The following is a 26,349-nucleotide window of genomic DNA, read 5'->3' on the forward strand; positions in this document are numbered from 1 at the left end:
AGTTTGGGAGCTGAAGCACTGAGTCATTAACTGGCATTGAATATGCACCAAAGGAGAGAATGTCAAGCAGCTTTTCAAAACACAGAGAGAAGAAACTGGCACCAAACAGCCAAAAGCTGGAAGGGTTCATAAGAGCTTGGCTACGTGGCTTTACACATGAAATAAATTAACATAAGAAGAGCCCTGCTGGATCAGACCAGTGGACCATCTAGTCGAGCATCCTGTCTTATACAGTGGCCAATCAGTTCCTCTGGAGGGCCAACAACAGAGCACTTTCCCTAATGTTGCCTCCTGGCTCTGGGATCCAGAGGATTAGTGCCTCTGAATATAGAGGTTCCCCTCAGCCACTATGGCTAATAGCCATTGATAGACTTAACTTCCATGAATCTGTCTAATCCCCTTTTAAAGCTGTTAATTCCTGTGGCCATCACTACATCCTCTGGCAGCAAATTCCACATTTTAATCACTTTCTGTGTACAGAAGTATTTCCTTTAGTCCATCAGCTTCATTTGATGCCCTCCAGTTCTAGTATTTGGGGAGAGGGAGAACAATTTCCACCTGCAAGAACTCTGGTTCCCAAGCAGCCAAGGGGAAATGTTTCTCCGAAGGTGTTAATTTAACTGATAGATACACGTAGACCTAAGGCTTTTGGTTTCGGGACCCAACTGCGATGATAATTAATGTTGTTGTTTTTGTTACTTTCGAAAAAGACAACAACGCAGGATAAATGAATAAAACGAAACCATATGCTTGTTGCTAAATCTGTTCCGATGGGGTGACTTTTATTTATCTCCCGTGAATTTGAATAAAATGAGTTTGTGAAAAATAAATCACTGAAACGGCCACATCCCAGCATCAGCTAAGATATTCCTCTCTACAGCCCCGGGTCTTCTGCGCTAACAAAGCAGCCTTTCCCCCCCTGATTGTACCCATGAGGACATACATCTGCCAGTTGAGGTTAACACTTCATGAATCTGATGATGTGGACTCTTGTGGTACAGCGATTAAAAAAAAAGGCCTTTAACATGACATGAGGCTTTGTTTCTTGCAGCAGCAGATTAAGATAAATTCAATATAAAATGAGGGGCTGGATCCAACCAGATTTTTCACCGGTGGAAAAAAGGAGGAAGGCGTCCCCCTTTGATCACCAAAAAGGCTATGAAAAAGATCATGAGATTTATTGATCATTAAATGTTAAAAAATGTTAAAATAGTTTTTACTGTTACATAATAGACTTTTGAGGCTACTTGATCCTTATATCTTGTTGCTGTTTGTTTAATGCTTTTGATGTTAATTGTTGTTAATGATTATTTTAAAATGAATTAAATTTTTTTTTTAAAAAAAAAACGATCATGAGATCTGCACAAACAAAAGCCACGTGGGGAGGGGCTGGTAGTGACCCCCCCCCCAAAAAGGAGCCAAAGTGAGATTGAGGAAAAAGCCGGCTGGATCCAACCTGAGGTATTTCTAGCATCAGAGAATCCAGGTGTTGCCTTACTCCTTCACTGATGACTGTCACGGTAGCATCAGCGACGTTCATGGTGACTGGCATCCAGTCCTCTCTGCTGGAGGAATCTATAAGGCTTTCGATAGCACTGTTCAGGGTGTCCATACCTGTGATTGCGGAGAAAGAGAGGCGACAGGATCACTATGAGAGAATCACTGAGTTGCGGCTGACTGAGTACTCCACTTTGGTCCCAGCCCCTGTTCAGCAGGTTCACTGGCTGATACTGAACCACAGGCTCACTCAGGGTCAATCTGGCCCCGTTCCCATGTGTAGCCTGAATCCATGTGCGAACGTTGATTTGAAAGAAAGAGCCAAGGTATGCTGACCTTAAATGAAACTGGAGACCCACACCTGGACACATGTCGTGTTTAAATCACGCATTCAGCTGTACATGACTGAATGTAACATGAGAATGACTTGATGGACGTATAAACAAAAATTAAGTGTATGTCATGCACAGAGTGTCCCTGTGTACACTATAACTTGCAAACAGGGCAAAGTCAGGCCAACTTCTTGCACAGGATTGTGGGTAAATGGGGGGGGGAAGAGGGATATTCCTTAGCATCACAAATAAACTAAACTAGAGTTTGCAAAGCGGATGAACCTGGTTTACATTTGCGCACACACACACTCCGCCCCAGTGTGGTACACTGAGCCTGAAGCGGAAAAGATTAAACCATGGCTAAGAATTGAAAAGAAACAACCCTCATTTTTTTTAAGGGCTCTGAATTTGGAAGGTACAACAAACTGGAGTTTGATGTAAGACTTCTATTTTCAATCTTGGCCCATGAGCTAATGCGGGGGGCGGAAGGAGTGCTAAGCCAGGTTGATTCCCCCAGGCACAAATCCACTCTGATTTGCTAGTGATGCCTGAACAGAGCTTTGGCAAAATGGCAGGATGAACATAATTAGTGATCCTATGAATATAAAAGGGAAGCAGTCGCTTTTTATTTAAAAATGGAGAACTTAGAAACAATGGCGGCATGAGCATGGCTACTGGATCCAGTTCACTTGTGCTGCAAAAGCAAACAGGAGTCCAACAGCACCTTAAAGACAGAACAAAATTCATGAGTCGTTTTGTCCACCAATTGAAGCAAGCTCTGGGTCTCAAAAACGCATCCTGGAATGATGGCTGCGAGTCTTCACGATGCCCTGCCTGGACTCCTGTTTCATTTTGCTGCAACAGACTAAAAGGGTTACCTTGTCTGGAACGATTTGCGTTTGCGGCTGTCTGTTTTGCTGTGGAAACACCTAGCGTGCCCACTCTCTCCACTGATCAACCTGGTGCATTCTTACTTTGAAAGCACACTTATTTGGGACAGGCAGGCTGGCAAACACTGAATTTGGTTGCCTTAGGAACGCTGGCTGGGATCCAGCGAGTTACTTCAGGTTGTGCTCAAAGGTCAGGCGAGTCTGCCGGGACTTTCCACAGCTTGGGCCCGGTGCTGCTCCTGGATTGCCTGGTGAGGGTGGTGGCTGGCAAGCAGCACCTCTTGGGCCGCTGTGCCCCTTTGAGGAAAGACCAGATCTGGACATCGTCTCAGTGGTGTCCAGATCAGATTACTCTAACGAGTTCTGCCCAGAGCTGCCGTTCAAGGCTATTAAGAAACTTCAGCTGGGCCAAAACGCGGCTCATAAATGGAGGCCACAGAGTAAATGCAATAGCTTGTTCCCTAGGCCAAGTTCAAGGTGCTTTAAAGCCCTCAACAGTTTGAGGCTGGAATACCCGATGGACGGCATCCTTGCGGTATTACTTTAGCCAGGGGTTATTTCCTGTGGGAGTGCACAGGAGCGGAGCTCCGGCAGTAAGGAGCCCAGGGGGCGGGCACATGCAACAAGCCCCACCCCCTGCTCCCAGCAGCCCTGAGTCGGGCCACGAGGAGCAAGAAGCAGCCAGGTAAACTGCAGAGCCCCCTCCCCCCCCCGCCTTCAGGTACAAGCTCTCCCTCCTCTGTGAGGGTAGATCTGCACGTCCCCCCCCCCCCAATAGCTAGCAATCCAAAACAGTCCAGTGGAGCCTGAGCGGTGGGTGTTGCCTTCTGGCACACTTCCGGTGATGTCAGGGGGTGTGGCATATGCAAATGAATTATGCTAATGAGTTATGCTAATGAGCTCCTGCACCTCTTTTTCTATGAAATGACCCCTGACTTTAGCCCCCCTTCCCCCTGCCCCTTCTCAAAAGAATGGCTTCCTCTTCCCTGCCTTCTGAGGCACGATGAGCAGCTCTGTGAGGCAGAGGGTTTGATTCCCCACTCCTCCACATGCAGCTGCTGGATGACCTTGGGCAAGCCGTAGCTCTGATAAGAGCTGTCCTTGAAATAGAGCAGTTCTCTCAAGAGCTCTCTCAGCCCCACCTACCTCTGTTGTGGGGCGGGGAAGGGAAAGGAGTTTGTAAGCTGCTCTGAGACACCTTTGGGTATGAAGGGCGGGGTATAAATCCAATCTCTCCCTCTTCTTCTTCTTCTAAAGGGGTTACCTTTCAGGTGGCAAGCCTCCCCCAGTTTTCGTCTCACAACCACCTCCATGAGGTCAGTTCTGGCGGGAGACAGCAGCCGGGCCAAAGTCACCTTCCGCTTCACGGAAGAGGGCTGCATGGTTGGGTTTCAGCTGGGAAAATCCTGCCACTTCAGGGCGTCTCTTGGTTTAGTCAAGAACTGAATTCTGCCCTCGATTTTATCACCGGACCGCTTTCTTGTATTACCCCTTTTCTTCTCTGTACTGTTTATCAGTCACAGTTTTCACTTGTTTGTAATTATTTTGTTACGGCCTGACCTGGATGGCCCAGGAAAGCCCAAACGCGTCCAGTCTTGGAAGCTAAGCAGGGTCCTCCCTGGCAAGTACTTGGATGGGAGACCTCCAAGGGATACCTGGGCGGGGACGCGGAGGCCGGCAACAGCAAGCCACCTCTCTGGAAACAAAGGAAGAGCAGTTAAGGACAACCAAAATAAAGCTGTGATTTAATGACTCAGTGTTCAAAGTGGCGAGTTTCTCTCTTCTCTTACTGTGGATTTTAAGAAGTATTGTTATGTTTCAGTGACTGCCAGGTTTGCCTTGAGAGAGGACGGAAACGGGGATCTTTAGCTGGTCCACTGGGAGCCTTGACAGTCGCTACGCTTGGACTTGGGGGGGTGTCGCCTAATATGCAAAGGAGTTCCTGCTACAAAAAGAGCCCTGTAATACGTACACGAGAAGAAACTGATAAGGAAATGATTAGAACTGAGCTATGACACGAGTTCTTTATTGAAAACCTTTATCTGTTATACCCTTTGCATGTAAACGTTTGTATGAATGTGCTCGGTAAGCAATGCAACTGACTACACAATGTTACACTGAGTAATTATATCACGGCTGTATTTTGGTTGTTCTTAACCTCTCTGATAATGTCCCAGCCCCGCCAGGAGTCACCAGAAGTCCCCATGACTTCCAGGCTTGCAAGCGCACATGCACACACAAATACTCACACACACAAAAATTATTTTGTTACCTAGTTGTTAACTGCCTTTGTGGGTCCTTGACAGAGGAGACAACTGACAGCGCCACCCAAAGCAGAGTGACGCCCTTCTGAGCAATGCTCCCGCTAAGCTGTGGAGTCTTGTGAGCAAAAATTCCACTTTGTGAGCTCCTGGCATTAAAGTGGTGAGCGAGCCATTTGACGGCTGCATAAATTAGTTTGCTCTGGAGCCCTCCTCCCTGAGCTAGGGCAAAAATGTGTGAGCCGGAGGCTGAAAAACTGTGAGCTGGCTCACGCGAACTCAGCTTAGAGGGAGCATGGCTTCTGAGTCCCCTGACTCCAAAGGACTTTGAAGGGTGTCACTCTGCTCGGGGCTGTCCGAGGCGCGCATCTATCAATGATATCCAGTACAAAATTGAGTTTAGTTAAATGTTGATTATATATTTGTTCTTGATGATTGATGTATAGATTATGTTGTTATTAGTACTAGCTAATTTTTGTTAAAATTGAAGTGGTTTTATCTTACTTTAACAGTTGTATGCATTTTTAATACTTCAATAAAAAAGTGTTGAAAATAAAAAATAGATCAGCTGCAGCAGGCCCAGGCATCACCGGTTGGACCACAGCATACCTCATTGAGCAAGGAAGCCCCTAGAGTTAGCTCCATCTTCCATGCGTCATGTGTCCCTGAAGCCCAATATGAATCAGACCACATCCCTTAATATAAGGGAATGTAAACTACCGCCCTCTGGATCCACATTCGTGGCCGCTAACAAGATCAGGCATCCTTTCGTCCCTCCCGCACTCCGTCCGCGGATAGCATTTAACTCTCAGTTGTTGTTGGGGGGGGGGGGACACATTCAAAGCAGTTATGAGCCAAGATGCAACATACCCACTGGCTTAGTGACTGGAACCATGCCCAAGTACTGTACATGGAACTTCTGCACCAGCTCAGTCTTTGGTGTTGGGAAATCTACTGCACCGGAACAAAACAAAACAAATAAATCAATTTTAGCTTATCAACATTCACGGCAGGCAAAACACTCTTACTTCAGTGATAGAAGAAAGTAATTTAACAAGGAATCGATCTCCAGGGATACTCCTATGGATTCCAATAAATCTGTGCTCCTGCCACCTCGTATCAACAAGGAACCAAGATAATTTCTGTGGAAATTAAGGAGGGGGGGTGGGGGAAACAGGGTCGTGTAACAGCCTGAGGGCTGACAGAAGCTGGCTGAAAGACGTCTCAGTGTTCACGGGGTTCTCACCCATGTTCGGCACAGGGAACGAGGGCAGGGAACACGCAGGAGGGACAAAACTGAAGCTCCGGCATCTCCAGTTAGAAAGATCTCCGCCAGTAAAGGCTGAAGGACTCTGGATTGTGCCTTTGAGAACTTTGGTTCCTGGGGATGATGGGGGGCACTGTTATTGGGCAACTAAATGTAAGTGGGGAGGGTTAAACGTTCCAAACGTTTGACACAGTTCATAAGAAGCACAAAGATGAAAAGACTGCATGCAGAAAGCTAGTTGGAGGGTCTCCTCTCTTGGGTTTTTAGTCAGTAGTGGGTTCTTTACTTTTTCCTTTATATGTAGTTTCCCCCCCTCCCTTTTTCTGTTGTCGTTTTTGTAGTGTTAAAAAAAGCCAATAAAAAATCCCCTTGGGGGCTCAAAAAAAAAGAAAAAGAAAAAGAAAGATCTCCGCCAGGAGAGCTGGATGGCCCGGTGGTTCCAGTCAGTGTTCCCTCTAAGCTGTGGAGTCCTGTGAGCAAAGATTCTACTTTGTGAGCTACTGGCATTAAAGTCGTGAACAGGTGGTTTGGCCACGGCGTACATTAGTTTGCTCTGGAGCCATCCCTTCCTGAGCGAAGACAAAAATGCGTGAGCCGGAGGCTAAAAAAACTGCGAGCTAGCTCACACGAACTCAGCTTAGGGGGAACACCGGGACTCCCAGTATAATGCAGCTTCATACGCGTGAGGACCGGCACTCAACGTTTACATACAGCCAGGGCGTCAACCAAGTTTTTGATACTTATGCCAGTCAATGGAACCCGTGCCACGGTTGGCATGGAAAGTGCTAGAGGTATTTAAGGCAAAAGAAAAAGAAGAAGACTGTACTTGGTTTACTATGTTTTTTAACACAAATGGTCAGGGGCAGGTTGGGGGTGGAGCCAGACTAAATCTGCCAACAGCCGAATGCATGCAGCTCTCTGGCCTCCCCTGCTCCTGCCCACTGTTCTCCACAAAATGCTGTTCCTGGTGGATGGGGGACTCTGAGGAATGACATGGGTGTGTGTGTGTGTGGGGGGGACCTGGAGGAGCTTGCCCATTTATGTCAGGACAAACCAGTGGGTTCTAGATCAAATCAAGCCTGAACTCTCCCTAGACACTAAAAGGACTCAACTGAGGCTTTCATACTTAGGTCATATTAGGAGAAGTCAAGATTCACTGGAAAGGACGATACTGCCAGGAAAAACTGAAGGCAGCAGGAAAACAGGAAGATCCAACAGGCGATGGAAGGACTCAACCAAGCCAACCACGGCTCACAGTTCGCAAGACCTGAGAAAAGTTGTTTTTGGGAGGACATTAATTCATAGGGGCACCATATGTTGAAAGGGACTCGATGGCACTTCAAACTCAAACACACACACACACACACACACACACACACACACACACACACACACACACAAGTCTGGATCCAACACTGGCCATTTAGCTTATAAGAAAAGTCCTGGTGGACCTCTGGCAGCCAGGCGCTAACAAAGCCAGCCTCTCTCAGTCACTCTGGTAGTGCTGGAGGCGCTGCTTGGCTCCAGCTCTTCAGTTGTAAAGATAATTGGGGTCAGCTGACCAACACCTCTCCTCTCACCCCACTGCCCACTGGGAAAGGTATGGGATGAGGCAAGCCAATGCACACGGCCAGCACCGTTGGCCGGGTTTGAGCTAAGCGGCCCCAAGAACTACGGGGGTCCATCGACTTGACTTCTCCGCTTGCTTTCCCCAGAAGTTTTTTCTTTTAATCAAATTGTAGTTAAACTACAGACTGCTTAATAACCTAGGTTCCTTCCACCATCTCTCCCCCCTCCCCCCGGCGTCCTGTCACCTTCCTTGCGATTTGTTTAAATCAGATTTCTTAATGTACAGAAAATCCAAATACTTAGATCTACTGTAATTTGTCTGAATAGCTTTTTTTAAAAAGACCAAGGTGGTCACGCCTCTACACTGACCAGCAGTGAAGGTTTTCAAAAGAACTGATTCAGCATATCTTGTATGTGTATGCATACCACGCACACGCACACACACACGCACACACACACACACACTTCATCATGCCATAAATAATACAGCTTTGAGAGTTTTCAGTTGCTGTTTTAACATGATTAGCAATCACTGATTAGACACTGTGCAAAAGAGGGGAGGGTCCATGGCTCTATGGCAGAGCATCTGCTTGGCACGCAGAAGGTCCCAAGTTCAATCCCTGCAATCGCCAGTAAGGATCAGGTGGCTGTAGAGGATGTGGAAGACCCTGGAGACCCTGAGACCCTGGAGAGCTGATGCCAGTCGGAATGGACAATACTGATGTCAATGGACCAATGGGGCAGCATAAGCCCCATAGCTAGGGAATTTTGGGGGAGAGGGCCTCCGGGGGTCCTGCAAGCTAATTAAATGAAAGTATTGTGCAGGTGGTAAGTTGGAGCAATTTGGGGGCAGTCCGGGAGGGAGGGGGCCCAGAAGAAGCACTAGGGGGCCAGGCCCCATGGGCCTCATGTTAGCTACGGGCCAGGGCAGCATCGTGCATTCAAGATAACATTCCAAACGGAGGGTACCTTGCAAGGGCACATCAAGGGTGGCATTCGTCCGCTCAGGCAATGAGCTGCAAGCGACGGCTTTGGCGTTCTTCCGTTCAGCCATAATCTGGAGAAGATGGCAATAATGCAGACTTTATTCCTACATACAATACAGTAGCAGCTATGAACATAAATCTGACTTGTACCAAAAATCCTGATTTTTAAAGTTAGAGATGATATGGTTTATTTTAAAAAAGCACTCCCCCCCCCAGCCAGATTTCTTTAATCAAATTGCAGTTTTTACTAAGGATTGGTGAAGAGAGTAGTGTAAATCTCATCTAAACGGGGGGGAGGGTGTATTTCTGGGCAAATGTGTATCTGACCAGGTTGCAGGCATTTAAACTCGCAGCTGCACAACTTTTGGAGATCTAAATCCACAGCGTAACATAATATTTAAATAGCCAATGGGGAAGATGGCCACAACCGCTTGGGAAGCTTCGTTTCTGCCCTGAAGATGACCCCCAGCCAAATTTCTTTAATCAAATTGCAGTTTTTACTAAGGATTGGTGAAGAGAGTAGTGTAAATCTCATCTAAATGGGGGGGGGTGTATTTCTGGGCAAATGTGTATCTGACCAGGTTGCAGGCATTTAAACTCGCAGCTGCACAACTTTTGGAGATCTAACTCCTCAGCGTAACATAATATTTAAATAGCCAATGGGGAAGATGGCCACAACCGCTTGGGAAGCTTCGTTTCTGCCCTGAAGATGAGTGTCATCATTATAAAATGTTGCCCCAACCATATAGGTTAAAGGATAAACATGATATGAGACCGTTTGTTCTTCTGAGCGGCCCAGTCCTTTTGAGCAGCGCAGGAACATCTGTAGGAGCATTGCACTGCCACATTGCAACAGGGTGCTGTAAACTGACAGTGGACTGCAGCAATGCTATAGCAAGCATTGAACTATGCTACAGCTGTCATGGTGCTCTGCAGCAGAGCAGATGTGCACAAAACTTTGACGTAGTGCACCAAAATGCGTGTATCTGTGTGCATGGGCATGCATGTGTACATGTGTGTATGGTGGACATGATGGAGAGGACTGAACTACGGGCAACTTGTGCGCCATCTTAAGAGCCTTCCTGCTTCTCCTCGAGGCATTTATGTTGACACAAGAGTTCACATGTTATTCTAAAGGCATGGCAGATCTCTCCAGCCCAACGGCCTCCCATATGATGTTGTCAAAAAAACAAAAGAACAGAAGAAGAGCCCTGCTGGAACAGACCAGTGGGTCCATCTAGTCCAAAGCACTAGAAACAAGAAAGCTGTAATCATGCGCTAGGAACTGTCTATGGGATGTATTTATAATATAGTGTCAATCAATATTGTAACAAATTATATATACAAAGTGCAAAAGGGGTCCAAATCACAATTGTAGTTGACGAAGTTCTCCAGATTGTCGTTTCAAGAAAGCTTAATCTGAACAGGACCATATATAACAATGATGTGTCTTCTATTCTTTGTAGAACGAAATGACAATAATTCTAATGCTTCATGGAAGAATTTCCTCATTGACCATATCGATAAATGATACATTTAAAGTGGGCCATCCGGCATCCTGTCTCACACAGTGGCCAACCAGTTCCTCTGGATGGCCAACAACAGGGCATAGAGGCCGATGCCTTCATAAGAGAGCCCTGCCGGAACAGAGCAGTGGGTCCATCTAGTCCGGCATCCTGTCTCACACAGTGGCCAACTAGTTCCATGACTCTATCTAATCCAATTTTAAAGCTGTTTATTCCAGTGGCCATCCCTCCATCCTCTGGCAGTGAATTCCACATTTTAATTACTCCCTGCGTTAACGGTCAGCTCAAGTTGTCCAAATATAGCAGGTTTACATGTGGGGGACTGCTGCGTGGTGAGAAGACAGCAAATCTTTACAGAACCCCAGGAATGCCCTCTGTTTGCCCCTCTGTCACTCAGTCCCAGGCTCCAGGCGTGCACGGCCAGTTCTCAGCCAATTAGCGCATTGTTTGAGATCCTGCTTAAGGCGCTACACAGGCTGCCTGTGGGAACCCATCCCTCGGACAGGGGCTGATGCTTTCTTACAATTAAACAGAAGCAACTGAAAAAAAAACTAGGCAAGGCTCGCGGTTTTCGGATCTCGCTGGTTGACGGGGAACAGCCCAGACCAGTGACTGGCAAGTAGTCCTACAGGTTGGCATCTCAAGTCTTCGGGGCGCAGCAAGCTTGCCTTTGCTTGATGCTGCATTGTTGTGTCACCAGCACCCTGCTTCTCACGTTTTGTTACACCTTAATAAGCACCACTGTCATTGCAAGTGGTTTGTTCTCTTCCTGGGTATCCTTGTTGTTGTTCAGTCGCACAGTCGAGTCCAACTCTTCGCGACCCCATGGACCAGCTCCCGCCAGGCCCTCCTGTCTTCCGCCGCCCTCTGAAGTTGGCTCAATTTCATGTTCGTTGCATCGATGACACTGTCTAACCATCTCATCCTTTGCCGTCCCCGTCTTCTTTGACCTTCAATCTTTCCCAGCATCAGGGTCTTCTCCAGTGAGTGCTCCCTTCTCATTGGGTGGCCAAAGCATTTGAGCTTCAGTTTCATTATCTGGCCTTCCAGGGAACAGTCATGGTTGATTTCTTTTAGGATTGACTGATTTGATCTTCTTGCAGTCCAAGGGACTCTCAAGAGTCTTCTCCAGCACCATAGTTCAAAAGAATCTACCCCATGGACCAGATCACGCCAGGCCCTCCTGTCTTCCACTGTCCTCTAAAGTTTGATCAATTTCACGTTCGTTGCATCTATGACACTGTCTAACCATCTCATCCTTTGCCGTCCCCGTCTTCTTTGACCTTCAATCTTTCCCAGCATCAGGCTCTTCTCCAGTGAGTGCTCCCTTCTCATTGAGTGGCCAAAGCATTTGAGCTTCAGTTTAATTATCTGGCCTTCCAGGGAACAGTCACGGTTGATTTCTTTTAGGATTGACTGATTTGATCTTCTTGCAGTCCAAGGGACCCTCAAGAGTCTTCTCCAGCACCATAGTTACTACGAACCGAAAAACAGAGTCTAGCAGGCCCCGACTCTCAAGTAAGATGAGTGGCTCCGGCTATTCCCTCTCCCACTCTGCCTTTTGATTGGGAAAGACATCACACTCATTTCCCTCGTGATTGGTACGCCTCCTAATATTTCATCCTATCGTTAGGGCAAGACGCAATGAAATGGCTGGAGGTGGAACTGATGGTGCCTTAGCACTTGGGAGGGCAGGAGGGAGAGGCAAGGACGCCGCTTCAGAATGGTGGTGGTTATGTAGAGGCCCTTGACGAAGTTCGAGAGAAAGGGGAACAGAAAGCAAACTTACCTTAGAACAGATTTCGTGCAGACTTGTGGCAATGGCTTTTGCTGGTGTGTCACATCGAAAGACGTGGCATTTCAAAATCCGCGTGTCTTTGTCTCTCGCCACATAGGCAAAGTCTCTGTGTACAGAAAATGTATTTAAATCATTTATTCATTTCGTGAGACTTGTATCTCGCGTATGTCTACAGTAATGCAGATCTGCCGTTAAAACAGATTCATAATTTACAGTCAAGATTTGCAAATGAAGTAGGTTTACCATAAAACAAATAAGGCACATTATAACGATCCGTTTAAAATCAATAAAATCACCACAGACTAAAACAATAACGCGCCCCAACGGATTAATTGGCGCATTCGAATCAACAGCCTAAACAAACAAAAAGACCGGGTTCAAACGCAGATTGCCAGAAGACACTTTTGAACTCTCGGGCTCTGTTCAGATATCATGCGAAACCATGGTTTATTTTAACCGGGGTTAGTTTGCGAAAGTAGGACTCCACTTCCAGATCACCACTCAGCTCCAGAAAGGTTGGTTTCACAGTTTTCTCTTTGTAGCTTGGGAGGGCATTGCCAAGGAGCAAGCCAGGATTGAACCGGCTGGTCTGTGTTTTTATACATCAAGCAGAACCCAAGTTAAAACTAACAGTGTTTAATGAACCAGCTTCAAACCCTGGTTCCAGAGCGTGTGTTTTGACGGGCCCTTAATGACCCATCACGAGTGGAGTGACCTGCACTCCATCATGCTAACCAACGTCCGTTTAATGAAACCATGGTCTCGTGGCAACGCTTGAGCTGAGCCTCCAGATCCAGTTCTATTTCTGCTCATTAGGGGTGGCTGAAGTGATTCTCTTTGCCCGCCTACCTGTGGAGAAGACTGGCAGAGGAAAAGAAGAAGAAGAAGAAGAGAAGAAGAGATTGGATTTATACCCCGCCCTTCACTACCCAAAGGAGTCTCAGAGCGGCTTACAAACTCCTTCCTCTCCCCGCCCCACAACAGACACCTTGCGAGGTAGGCAGGGCTGAGAGAGCTCTGACAGAAACTGCTCCAGAACTATGGCTTGCCCAAGGTCATCCAGCCAGGTGCAAGTGGAGGAGTGGGGAATCAAACCGGGTTCTCCCAGAGTAGAGTCTGCGCACTTAACCACTACACCAAACTGGCTCCCGGTGACATTTACAGGCCTGCTCAGAATTAAATTTCAGAAATGCAGTGTTATTTTAAAAGCGTTTCTTGTGGTTGATTTTTGAGCATTTTTTGATCTTTCTTTCCTTATCCTGGCATGTCTGCTGCCAGGCAGTCCTCAGTGGTTTGAGGCTGGCATGCATGCAGAAAAATGGGCTTTCACAATACTTGGGAGTGGGAAGAGGCGTATTTGCCCCTCTCCACAATTGCTCATCTAGGCCTCATGTCCTGCCCAGCCTCTTCCAAGGCAACACCTAGGGATGGCTGAATGAACTACTGAACTGTTGCCTCTAGATTGTCCTTTCGCGTGCACACACAGGTTTCTGATCAGATGCAATTTTTCCTTGACTGCGTTTCCGGTATGACACACTATGAATATCAATTGGTATACGTGCACACCGATGCCATGGGTCCCTTTGCTTGACAGGGAGTGTGTGATGCTTTGACATTTGTTGACGATGTTGCTAGGGTTATTATGCAATGTTCAAAATCAAATACAAGAAACGCTTTTAAAATACACTGCGTTTCTGAAATTTAATTCTGAGCAGGCCTGTAAACGTCACCGGGAACACCTTCCCCTCCGACCGTCAAAAAGTCAACAAGCCCTCCCTACCCCCCCCCCAAAAAACAAAAAAACAAAATGTCATCCAAGCAGCCCCCATTACCCTCAATTGCCTGCCTGGAGGCCTGAGGCGCAATGCACCATACAGCCGGCAACCCACTAATAAGCACACCAGCCAAGCTCATCCATTTGCCACATTTTAGAAGGCAGAGGGACTCCATTGGCAGATTCCCTCCCCTTTGCGGCCAGACAAATTTATTAAACACAAGTTGGGGGGGGGGGGAAGGGATACATCCCAGCCACCATCCGCCACCCAATCATCCATCACCATTAGCAATCCAATGTGGATCTTTCCTTCCGGCAAGGTCCCGATGACGGGGACTTCAATAATTAATCAAATCAATGAGACAGTTTGGGGAAAACCTATTACCACAGTTCACAAGCCTGTTTGACTGAAGCAGGGCTTCTGTTCGAGTCTCGGTGGAGAAGATCAGCCAGGTTTATATCAAAAGACATTTCTCCCATGTGAACCGTAAGACAGTTCCACATCCCCTCTGCCCGGTGTCTACAAGGTGTGTGTTCATGTCAGCCATAATCTCTCATGAAGAGGTCAAGAAGATATTGTCTTTCCAGAGCAAGAAGCATTCAGTCTTGAACACGCTGCTACAATCTTCCTCTTTGCCCTCTTTTCCTACTTCTTTACTTTGGAATACTCCACGGGTCACTGGCTCCATTACCCTGAATTCTATTCACACTGAGAGAGTTCCCGGTCAAATTGTTCAGCTGCTATGGGGGGAAAGCTGCTTGCTCCATGCTGGAAAAACTGCCTTCTGCTCCGTGGTTGTTTTTTTTTTTGTGAAGCAGGGGAATCAGACTTATTTGCCTTGCCAAACTACCCTTCCGCCAAGGAGCTCAGGGTGTCTGTACAGGGGCATGCCCTGTTTTATTCGGGAATAAACAACAACCATGAGAGGTCAAGTTAGGCTTAGGGTTGCCAAGTGTATCTTTGCCGGGAGCAGGGGGCTCCCGGCCGGCGTCTGGTGCGTGCGTGCAAACGTGCGCACATCACCCGGAAGTGATGGGAGGACGCCAGGAACGCTGGGGACAGGGCCACGGCCATACAAGGGAAAACCATAGTTTTCCCTTGTATGGCCGTGGCCCCGCCCCCAGCGTGCCCGGCGTGCCCACGTCACTTCCTGGTGACGTGCACGCAGGGGTGGGGTTTCCCCCGGGGCCCGATTCCATGGCGTCGGAAACCGGGCCTCCAAAGCGGGGGTTTACCCGCAACCCGCCCCCACTTGGCTGTCCTAGTTAGGCTGACAGAATGACTAAGGTCACCCCCCCACAGAAAATAAAGGATGAGCATGGATCTGAACCCAGGTCTTTCCAGGACTAAAATTTATTCAGTACACCAGGCGGCAAAGAACTTCCACTGACTGAGTACTTTACCACTGGGGCTGTGTTACTGCTTGATGAAATACCAGCCGTCACTAGAGGAACAGCTAGCTTCTGTGCCCAGGTGATTAAACAGAAGAATAGTTTAAATAGGAGCCTCGCTTTCTGATTTTGAGGAGCCAATGTATTAATGACCATAATTTTATTAATATATGTAATTGTTGGATTAGTTCAATTATAAACTGGATGTACATTTTTATAGTATATTTATGGCAGATTTCTATTGCATCCTATTTTTGCATCCTATTGTATTGTATCCTATTTTTTTATCTGGTCTATGACTCTTCTAATAACAAACAAACAAACAAACACTGGGGCTGTGAGACTGAACCTGGCAACTAGTAGGAGTGTTGGGGACGGGGAAGCGGGGATCAACTACATCACTTCCGAGATTTCCCCAGAAGTGATGTAGTGATGCAGCTGAGGTAACTTTTCAATTCTTTCCCCTCCTGCTGGTGCTTGGAGCGGTGGTGGGTGATGAAGGGTGCCCACAGAAAGCCTCCTGCCACACCGGGAGGCCTGGCAGAACTATTCACCGGGGGAAAGGAATCCTCCTGCATCCTAGGCCAACCAGGAGCAGGCTGGGGCTCACATCCGGGAAGGACATTTCTATGAGTATGCTTGATGGACTACACGGTCGGGGAAAGTTTTTGGGAAAAGAGAGACAGGAAGGGTTTCGGGGTGGTCTTCTCCTTTATAAGCTTCCCAAGGACAATTCTGTCGGACTACATGGACCTTGGTATGATTCCACAAAGTTATTCTTTGGAATAGCTCCTCGTCCATGACTGAAGAGGAAAATGGAGGTCGCAGTAACAGGATGCATCCTATTGAGACTTATTTCAGGATATAGGACAAAAGCCCATGTAATTGGTCTTGAGTAGGGTTGTGCACACACACACACACACACACACACACACACACACACACACACACGAGGTATTTTTCAGGTTCGGGTATACCAAACCTGAAGAATATTGGTATCCTTCCTTCCTTATAATAAAAGCGATTTGGGGGGGCCACATAAAATGCGCTCCCTCAGCCATTGGCCTGTCAGCGCCTCGGTCCCGCCCACAGACCCACCGGCCAGCCTCTCACCCACAGTCTACAAGGAGCCACCGGTGGGGATGGATGCTTCCCAGGGGGACTGACTGGCCTCGGGGACGAAGGACACGGCTGCGCCACGCTCCCCTGCGCCGCGTGACCTGCCCCAGGTGGTCCGCAGGACCTCCTTCTGGGGAGACGAGCAGGAGAAGGCTCCCAGAGTCCCCTCCTGCCCCTTCCTGGCCCGCTCGCTGAGGCTGCCGAGCTGGGGAGGGAGCGGGGGGCTTTCCAGCCATCCTCCTTCCTTCTCCTGCCTGCCTGGCGCCCACCGAGATGGGCGAGCAGGAGAAGGCTCCCAGAGCCCCCTCCCGCCCCTTCCTGGCCCGCTTACCAGGGCAGGCGAGGCGGGGGGCCCTTTCAAGGCCTCCCCCTTGCTTTTCCTGCCCGCTCACCAAGGAGCATCACCAGGACCCCGCACTCGCCCAGGCCCTCTTTCTAGACCCTTTTGCATTCACTTCCGCAACGGGGCTTCCTCCTAGTATTCCCGAATTTGGGAAATAATCAGTATTGCTCCATAGTTTCCCTTCCCGAGTTGCACTGCAGCCGTGGAATGCCTCAGCAATAAAAGAAGAGAAGAAGAGAAGAGATTGGATTGGATTTATACCCCGCCCTTCACTACCCAAAGGAGTCTCAGAGCGGCTTACAAACTCTTTTCCCTTCCCCTCCCCACAACAGACACCCTGTGAGGTAGGTGGGGCTGAGAGAGCTCTGACAGAAACTGCTTTTTTTCAAGAACAGCTGTGCCAGAACTACGGCTTGCCCAAGGTAATCGAGCCAGGTGCAAGTGGAGGAGTGGGGAATCAAACCCGGTTCTCCCAGATTAGAGTCTGGACACTTAACCACTACACCAAACTTTAAATACTTTCCCCTCCCTGAGTCACGCCGTGGCAGCTCACCCCCCTCCCCAATATATGAGAGAGGAGCTCTGTCACTGGTTCTCCTTTCTTTTTAGTTTGTCCCTACGGTGCCTGCATCAAAGCGGCTTAGGTTAAAACGCCATTTTAATTTTTTAAACCATTGGCGGCCTCATGCAACAACTCTGGAGTCAAACGCAAACAGGATTGCAAGCCAAAGTTGGGGAGCCGGGACCCTTCTTGCTGTTCAGTGATAATAGCTTTGCCTGTATCTTGGTGGGTAAAAGAGTCTTTTGATGGGCAGAATCAATTATTCTGTCCCTTCACCCTCTGTGCTCAGTTGAAAATATGGCCTCTATTAAAAAACAGTTGCCGTGTACTGCACAGTTCATGAAAGGTATAAGAAAAGTGGGGTCCCAGAGCAGTTTTCTTACACTGCCATGTACTGTTCAGCGGCTGGTTTTTCTTGCAAAAAGAAGGCATTTACTGAAATCTTCATCCTTTATGCCTTTACTTGATGCTCTCTGCCTGGTAATACCTCTGCAGGGTCAGTGAAATTAGACTGAGCTGTTATTCTCAGCTGAAGCCAGAAAACAAGTTGATTAGAAGGGGTGGGTGGGAGAATCAATGAAATGTTATTGTAAGCAAGGCTATGGCTTCATTCCATTAACTGGCTGTTAACACATGAGAATCATTTATGGTGTGGAGGTCAGTTTATTCCAGAACTGTGTCAGGATGGGGGGGGGGGGAGATAAACTCTTCAGTTAAGCAGGGCTTTTCTTCCGGGGGAACACACTGGAATGGAGTTCCGGAACCTCGTTGACAAAAAATTTTTTACAACGTTTTAAAGTTCATGAGTGTTCAGTATACAGATTGAAAACTTCATTACCCTCTTAAGAATTCCGGCACTTCTTTTTTTTAAAAAGTGCCCTGGGTGGAGCCAACTACAAAATGGCTGCTGTGGGAGGCAGGAGAGATGAGGGGGGGGTAATTAAAAATAAGGAAGGGAGAGAGAGAATAAACACAAACACTGTGGTGACAGACAGCTGCCATTGAAGCAACATTTTTAAAAGTTCTGCTCAGCCAACAAGATCTCCAATGGGCAATCAGATACCCTGCTTGGCCAAATCCCCACCTAGTTTCTCAAAACATTTGGCAGGCATCAAGGAAGGTGTCAGCGGGCGCTGTGGTGTCCATGGGGGCCACACTGGGGACTCCTGTACTATTTGATATATTCTTTGAGAAACTGGAGAGACAGAGGCTGACTTTAGAAATGCTGCCACTCAAAGCGGGCTTTGCATCCTAGATATTGCTCTAAAGGTAAAGGTAAAGATTCCCTTGCTCGAAAGCCAGTCGAATCCGACTCTAGGGTTGCGGTGCTCACCTCTGTTTCAAAGCCGAAGAGCCAGCGCTGTCCGAAGACGTTTCCATCGTCATGTGGCCGGCATGACTAAACACCAAGGCGCACGGAACGCTGTTACCGTCCCACCGAAGTGGTCCCTATTTATCTACTTGCAATTTCTTGCTTTCGAGCTGCTAGGTTGGCAGGAGCTGAAACTAGAGACGGGAGCTCACTCCACCATGCGGCACACTCGGGTCTCGAACTGCTGAACTCCCGCCCTTCCACAGCCTGCAGTTCAGCGTCTTAACCACTTGAGCCACCGCAGCTTCTAGATATTGCTCTAGCCAAGGGCAAAAACAGAACCAGAGCCCAGTGTGCCTTTTCTGAATTTCCACTTCCTGAATTATCCATTGTTCTGGAATATGGTCAGACCTCCAGTTAGTATCCAATAGCTAAGCTCGACTATAAGTGTTTCGTATCATTTGCGGGCCTGAGCTTCAGAATGGCAAAAGAAACGTATTCTCCAGTGCCTCCGTGAAGTTCATGAAATATGAACACTGAGGAAAACCACTTTTTCGAAACGATTCCTTCGCGAGGCTTCCTCTAGGGCAGAGTAAGAAGACTGTTCTGCCACACACACACACTGCACAAAAAAGAGCTCCCTCGTGCTATCAAAGCTAGTGACTTTCACAAATGCCGAGGTCCATTAAACAGTCTTTGCCTTTTCTTGGCAGGCAGCTAAATAATCTTTTTGATTTCGTTCCTGTCACTTGCACGTGCACACATCATATGGCTGTGGTTGTCTAAAAACTAAAAGATGGCTTGTAGAAGACGAGTTGGTTTTTATATCCCACTTTTCTCTACCATAAGGAGTCTCAGAGCAGCTTACAATCACCTGCCCTTCCTCTCCCCACAACAGTCAACCTTGTGAGGTAGGTGGGGCAGAGACCGTTCTGAGAGAATCGTATTTTGTCAGGTTGAAGAATTCTTCGTGCCCTGCTTGTTTAAAGTATTTTCCTGTTCGGCTTGACAGAATGTTGTTAATTTGCATCACGTGGTGGCTCCATCTTTGAGAAAGCTTCTGTGAAATGAGGTTTTTCATAGCTGGCTCGCCCGTTGGCTGGACCTTGGCCGGTATTTGTTCATCGGAGGCTATCGTCAAAGAATTTTCACTACTTAAGAGAAGGACTCTTCCTTGCTGGATTCTGTGAAGCAGGGTCTCCAATAAAGTGGACTTTTCATGGAAAACTCATTCAGTAGTGCTGTTTCTATTGGCACACTTTATTGGGTTTCTGCTAATGTCTGTTACATTGCTTAGAGGTGACTAAGTAATGTTCTTGTATTTATAATTAATACAAAAAATACTGTCTTTTAAAATATTCTTTATTGGCTGATTGTATATTTGGGTATTTCTACATGGTTATTCTTCAGTCTGCACTGGGATGGCAGTAACTGGCAGTAACCAATGTTCCCTCTAAGCTGTGGAGTCTTGTGAGCAGAAATTCTACTTTGTGAGCTACTGTCATTAAAGGTGTGAGCGAGCGATTTGGCTGCTGCATAAATGAGTTTGCTCTGGAGCCCTCCTTCCTGAGCTAAGACAAAAATCTGTGAGCCGGAGGCTAAAAAACTGTGAGCTAGCTCACGCCAACTCAGCTTAGAGGGAACACTGGCAGTAAGTTCTCCTCATCCCCCTCACAGACTAACAGTTATAATTGTAATAAATATTTGAATTCAACTAGGACTTACAAACAGTTTTGCTCATTCTAAGCACCGCTAACTGCAGCGTTACAAATGACTACTGAGGTGGCCACTCACCTGCCTTTACTCCTGACTTTACTCCCCCCCCCCCGCTCCACGGCACACTGATTCCTAAGTCTGAAAGGGCAATAAGGCCTTCAACAACCTGGCGATGATTTTGCCTGGTGGGCATGCATTAGAAAAGAGAAAACAACAACTACAACAATAATACAGTCCACAGTAAACAATGGCCAAGGAAAACCAATAAATAACAACTGTGCACTGAAAAACCCCGCACAAGAGCTATTAAAAAGAGACTTCAACACAATGAGTAATGCAATACATGTAATCCATCATAGGAAAATACACAAGACCATAATATCCCAAAGGGAAAGAACAAAGTCCAGAACAACAATCAAGTCTGGAATAGATGTCCACAATGAAGTCTGGAATAGATGTCCAAACAGTTTTATTATATCATGTATAATAGATTCAGTTGGTGGACATCTCCAGGAATTGGCTGCCTGGAGATGGCAACTTTAAGTACATAGGTTAATAGGGTGGTTGCACCTTTAAGATTCAATAGGGTAGCACCAGCTGTATTCAATGTATATTTATAAAATGTAACAGTAGGTTAGTTACTCTGAGGCATGTTTGGACATCTATTCCAGACTTCATTGTGGACATCTATTCCAGACTTGATTGTTTTGAGAGATTGTTGTTCTGGACTTTGTTCTTTCCCTTTGGGATATTATGGACTTGTGTATTTTCCTATGATGGATTACATGTATTGCATTACTTATTGTGTTGAAGTCTCTTTTTAATAGCTCTTGTGCGGGTTTTTTCAGTGCACAGTTGTTATTTATTGGTTTTCCTTAGAAAAGGGAGAGACAGAAAGTGGACGGTGGGTGGGAAGAGACAGAAGCTGGAACCCTGGAGGAACTCCATGGAGATAGAACTTCTGGGCAAGCAGTTTCCAAACCCCCTTCCCCGCCCTAAGGTTGCCAACTGCAGATTGTGAAATTCCTGGAGATTCTGGGGTGGAGCCTGAGGATGGCAGGGTCCATAGAATCTCCCCCCCCCCCAGCAGCCATTTTCTCCATGGAAACTAATATCTGTTGTCTAGAGATCTCCTATAATTCTGGGAGATCACCAGGAGGTTGGCAACACTATATCCCCCTATATTTACATACTCTTCCTTCAACTTCTCTTGCATTTCTTTCCTTTTTTAAAAGAAGAGTTTATTTTTTTTAAAAAATACAAAAATAATATTGCATTAAGTTAGGAAGGAATTTAAAGAATAAAATCTGGGTATGGCCAGTCCTAGTATACTGCCAATGCCCCAGCAAGTCTCCTAAAAACAGGGTTGGGTGTATCATTTCTTTGGTGGGAAGTGGCCATTCTGAAAAGTGTCCATGGACTCCTTCTCTTGCATTTCCATGGACGACTTGAGCAAAGTCACCACCCAATCATTAATCTCCAGTACCAAGAACTAAAAGCGACTCAAAATTCTGTTGCAGCAGGAGACAGGAAACACAAAATAATTTTGCCACATTAAGTGTGTCGTAACAACACTCACAGCCGTCTCTATATGTTGTAATAAACAAATAAAACAAACTTGCCCTTATAAAAGTTTGCTTAATTTCTCCCAGTTTGGATCACCTGTTCTGCAATGTCTACCATTTCACATTATTTATCCTGGTTTTGATATTCACGAGGGAAGGAGGCAAAACAACACAGGGCAACGAAACCCCACCTTTAACCCCTGCAAATCTAACTCAACTCCCACCCACGTTTCCCAGTATATCTTTGCATTTTCAAAGGCTAGAAATTTGGTGCCATTAAAAAGAAGATGAAAGGTGAGATTCTCAGAAAGCTTGGTGAATTCTGCATCCAGTCCTGCCCTGTGCAGGTTGTGCAAAAGCAGAGCTGAGATGCAGACATGGACCTACAATCGTGTTCTGGTGGCATTTTTTCAGATGGAAAACTGAGTCATCTGGGGACTTTGGCCAAGAAGAGAGGTTGCAAGCAATGTTCCCTCTAAGCTGTGGAGTCGTGTGAGCCAAAATTCTACTTTGTGAGCTACTGGCACTAAAGCTGTGTGCGAACACTTTGGCTCCTGCATAAATTAGTTTGCTCTGGAGCCCTCCTTCCTGAGCCAAGACAAAAATGTGTGAGCCGGAGACTAAAAAACTGTGAGCTAGCTCACACTAACTCAGCTTAGAGGGAACACTGGTTGCAAGCCCAAGTTCATAATACCTGTGGACCATTGGTGGCAGAAAGCGCCATCAAGTCACAGCCAATTTATGGATTTCAAGGCAAGAGAGATGTTCGGAGGTGGTTTGCCTGGACTTCCTTGGTGGTCTCCCATCCAAGTACTAACCAGCTTAGCTTCTGAGATCTGACAACATCAGGGATAGCTGGGGCTGTCCCTCTCTTACAGACATAACACTAGACCCCCCCAGAGAGCACACCTGAAACAGAAGATCATTCATTTCCTTAGGCCTCAATAACTGATCAGAAACAGCCAGACTTGGGAAGCATTACATCCTATCTCTTGAGGAAAAGCAGAAGAGTTTCTCTCTTATCTAAACTATTTTTCCATTTCCCCCGTCACAACTTGGTGGCAAAGGAACCCAGGAATTACTGGGTTCCTGATATATACACTTCCGAGGCACATAAGGAACAGCGAATCCCTCTTCAGAGACGAAACAGATATACTTCACTTTTTAACCTTGCTTTAAAAAAATGCATTCTAAAGGTTATTTCTCTCTCTCTCCAATCAGACTTTGGATTACCATCCCTCTTCAAAGCATATCAGAAACTCTGGCTCCCTGGCAGCAGACCTGTTTATCAGGATTAGGCCACACAGCTGTCTCTTGCAGTGCTATGCCCCTGGGACTGTAATTCTGTGCAAGAAAATTAATCTAAAGGCCACTGAGTTTGAGTCAGTAGTGGGGCTAAAAATCGGGGCGGCATGAGAGAGGACAGTCCCTTTTGGGAGACGAAGGCGTCTCTCCTCTATTTCCCATGTTCTACAATTTAAACTCCCTCTGAAAGGAATACGTCATTTTTCGTTAATGCAAACTTGATCAAGTTATGTATTTACTTTGCCGTATGCAATCATCTGCACAACAGTAATGGTTAACACTGACAACAGGGGTGATAGAAGGCTGGGGGGGGGGGAAATTAGAGAATCAAAAGGTTACCTCTCTCTGAATCCAGGGAAAGCATGGAAAAACAGAGCAGAAGATGAGAGTTAGAAGAAAGCATTCACACAGAGAGCTCCCGTCCTGCACGTTTAACGCACTCAAAACACCTTTCCTTCTTGGCTTAGCATGGTGCACGGCAACTGTTTTATTTCCATCCCGCTATTATTCCAGCTTGACACCCGCTGTGCTCAAGTCAGTATTTTTGGAAACATACAGGTATCAGTTGAATTTAGAAAGGCAAGCGGCACAGGCATATCAGTGCTGGAGGAGCGTCAGGCTTAAAATATCCCACACAAATAAGGGACACAGTTGGCTGAGGTGTCGGAGAGAAAGCAAGTCACACTAACATTTGCATTTCCAAGAGATGGTAATATTTAAAGACACAATGATGGGGAGAATCATGGTTCCACATGACAATACAGAACACATTTCATCATCAACATCTTATGCTTTATCGGAAGGGGGGGGGGGGAAGGGGTTGTTAAGCCTCACCAGTGTTTAATGTTTAGAGTTTCTTTCTTTGCATTTCATTGACTTGGGATAATGAAATTTAAGAACTGGGTTGTTTCAGTTGTTTCCTTTCATCCTAATTCTTTCGCACAGCGGTCAGTTCTGGATACTTTGGACCACATTAAAGAAAATCAGAAATGGTAACATCAATAGCAAGAAAAAAGTTGACTGGCCCATAGGCCATTACAATCAATGGAGGAGAAATATTACCATAAATGCACTTATACAGTGTTTGTAGTGCCTAAAAAACTGAGCAGGTTTAAATCTGGCCTCTGCCACAAACAGACTAGATAGCCATAGGTGAATTGTTCTTTCACTGAGACTCAGACCTGCAATACTGGGACAATGTCTGATGCTTAGACTGCTGGACTATGATCTGGGAGCTGCAGTTTCCAATCACCCCTCTGCCATGGGAGCACACGGGGTGAATTTGGCCAGTTACACACTCTCAGTCCAGCCTGCCTCACAGGGTTGTTGTGCGGATAAAATGGAGGAAGGTATTGTAAGCTGCTTTCGGTGCCCACTGATGAGAAAAGAGGGGTGTGGATAAAGTAAATAAACACATAATAATACTGATATGCTTTACAAAGGTGATCTAATGAATACTGAGATAGCACTCTAGTGCTATACAAGTGCTGTGCATTATTATGCACGCTGCATTTTAACTTTGTGTGAATATTCTAGAACATACAACAGTGTCCCCCACCCCATTAGCATCATAGAAGCCTAAAATCACTGCTGTGACATTCATAGTAATTAGTTGATTTATACAGCATTCCAGAACACCTACCTCATCTGAAACTGACGCGCTCTTAATTCACACAGACATCTAATCTGCCTCATCATTCACCCATTTTAATAGGACTCTGCCATCCCTTCCTATAAAGCCTTGTGACTTTGCCCTTTTTTCGTCATCAGTTGACTCACATTAGCTAAAAAAAAATCTTGCAAAAAATTACCTGTTAAGACATTACAGTGATTTTTTTTGACACTATGCTTAATACGATTCCAAAAGTTAATGTTTAAGACAGCACGTCCTAGAAAGGCAGGATATAAATGTTGTGAATAAATAAAATGTTACGAGCAGACGAGAAGAAATGCTGCCGAGAAAGAGACAAGCGTCGAGGAATTCACATGCCGGAATTTAAGGCTCCCAGAGAGGACGTGGGAATCCGTCTCATGAAAGAACTAGAGGTCCAGTCTCCTGGCAGTGTTGCACACACAAGGGTAGCTCTGTGCTGCCGTCTGATATGTAGGTGAGGAAGGCGTGCAAGAACTCTTCTGACTAATACCACTTTATTTACACCATGCCCATACTAAGGCTGCGGTCACACACGCTAAATAATCTACTTTCAATCCACTTTCAGTGCACTTTCCAATGGGATTTTGACTGTGGGAAGTGGCAAAATCCAGTTGGACAGTGGATTGAAAGTGGATTATTTAGTGTGTGTGACCACAGCCTAAGTCTAGACTACAGGTGTCTGATCCAGGATAGAGAGGCAAGGAGAAAGACATGTCCCTGTCTTGGCAACTGGTAAGGTTTAATGGTCCTACAGATGGCAGAAAAGCAACTCAGCAGATTCTATCTAAACCAAAATATGTTTGGATTAAATATAGCCAGAAGCGTCTCTATGCTTTAAAAACAAGACTTTTAAAAATTAGAATATGAGGTCAAAGACAACGCTAAGAAAATACAGTTATATTCCCCTATATATGTTGTTATGTTTGTTTGTTTCTGTATGTCATAAAATAAAAATAAATAAATAAATAAATAAATAAATCTAAATTCTATACCCAGGTAACTCATATTCCGCATCACCAAACTGAATTTTGCAACTTGTACGAATTAAGAAATGCACATCGTTCTTATTTTGTATAATTTGTACTGTAGTTTATTCTGCTTTGCATAATCGATCCTGCTTTGACTAATAACAGGGATCTGTTGTCTACTAATAACTATTCTGTTAACAGCAAATACCTAGCAGGCCTTAAATCTATACCAGGGGAGCCACCACAAAGCATGACATTATGGGGCCAGTGCACAGAATTGGGGTAGCCAGTCTGTAAGCAGACTGGGGGTTCCTTATATGATGGAAGGATGAAATAGAAATGCTCTAAACTACACAAATATATAACATTCCACCTGGCAGTTGTTATGCATCCTTATTTAGGATGTCTGAGCCATTGCCTATTCTAAACCAACACACTGGTGCATGATAAGACCCATTTCACACTTCTGACTGAACCTCTCCACATTTTTAACTTAAAAGGTTTTGCTGATAG

General features: G+C 46.2%; 1 protein-coding gene across 11 annotated transcripts in view; it reads right to left on the reverse strand.

The window, feature by feature from the left end:
- APBB2 (amyloid beta (A4) precursor protein-binding, family B, member 2) overlaps positions 1 to 26,349 on the reverse strand; it is a 164,381-nt gene that overhangs the window by 2,330 nt on the left and 135,702 nt on the right. For 8 of the 11 annotated variants that reach the window (XM_015411894.1, XM_015411899.1, XM_015411893.1 and 5 more), the window contains 4 exons: positions 12,118 to 12,232; positions 8,786 to 8,873; positions 5,851 to 5,934; positions 1,499 to 1,614 (listed from right to left, as the gene is read on the reverse strand). In XM_015411894.1, the coding sequence (XP_015267380.1) occupies positions 1,499 to 1,614; positions 5,851 to 5,934; positions 8,786 to 8,873; positions 12,118 to 12,232 (403 nt within the window). Of the gene's footprint in view, positions 1 to 1,498; positions 1,615 to 5,850; positions 5,935 to 8,785; positions 8,874 to 12,117; positions 12,233 to 23,553; positions 23,723 to 26,349 lie in introns of those variants that run through there. The other 3 variants (XM_015411896.1, XM_015411902.1, XM_015411903.1) reach the window with 2 other exon arrangements.

Source organism: Gekko japonicus, unplaced genomic scaffold (assembly GCF_001447785.1).
Source record: "Gekko japonicus isolate JY-2015 unplaced genomic scaffold, Gekko_japonicus_V1.1 scaffold455, whole genome shotgun sequence".
Classification (NCBI taxonomy): domain Eukaryota; kingdom Metazoa; phylum Chordata; class Lepidosauria; order Squamata; family Gekkonidae; genus Gekko; species Gekko japonicus.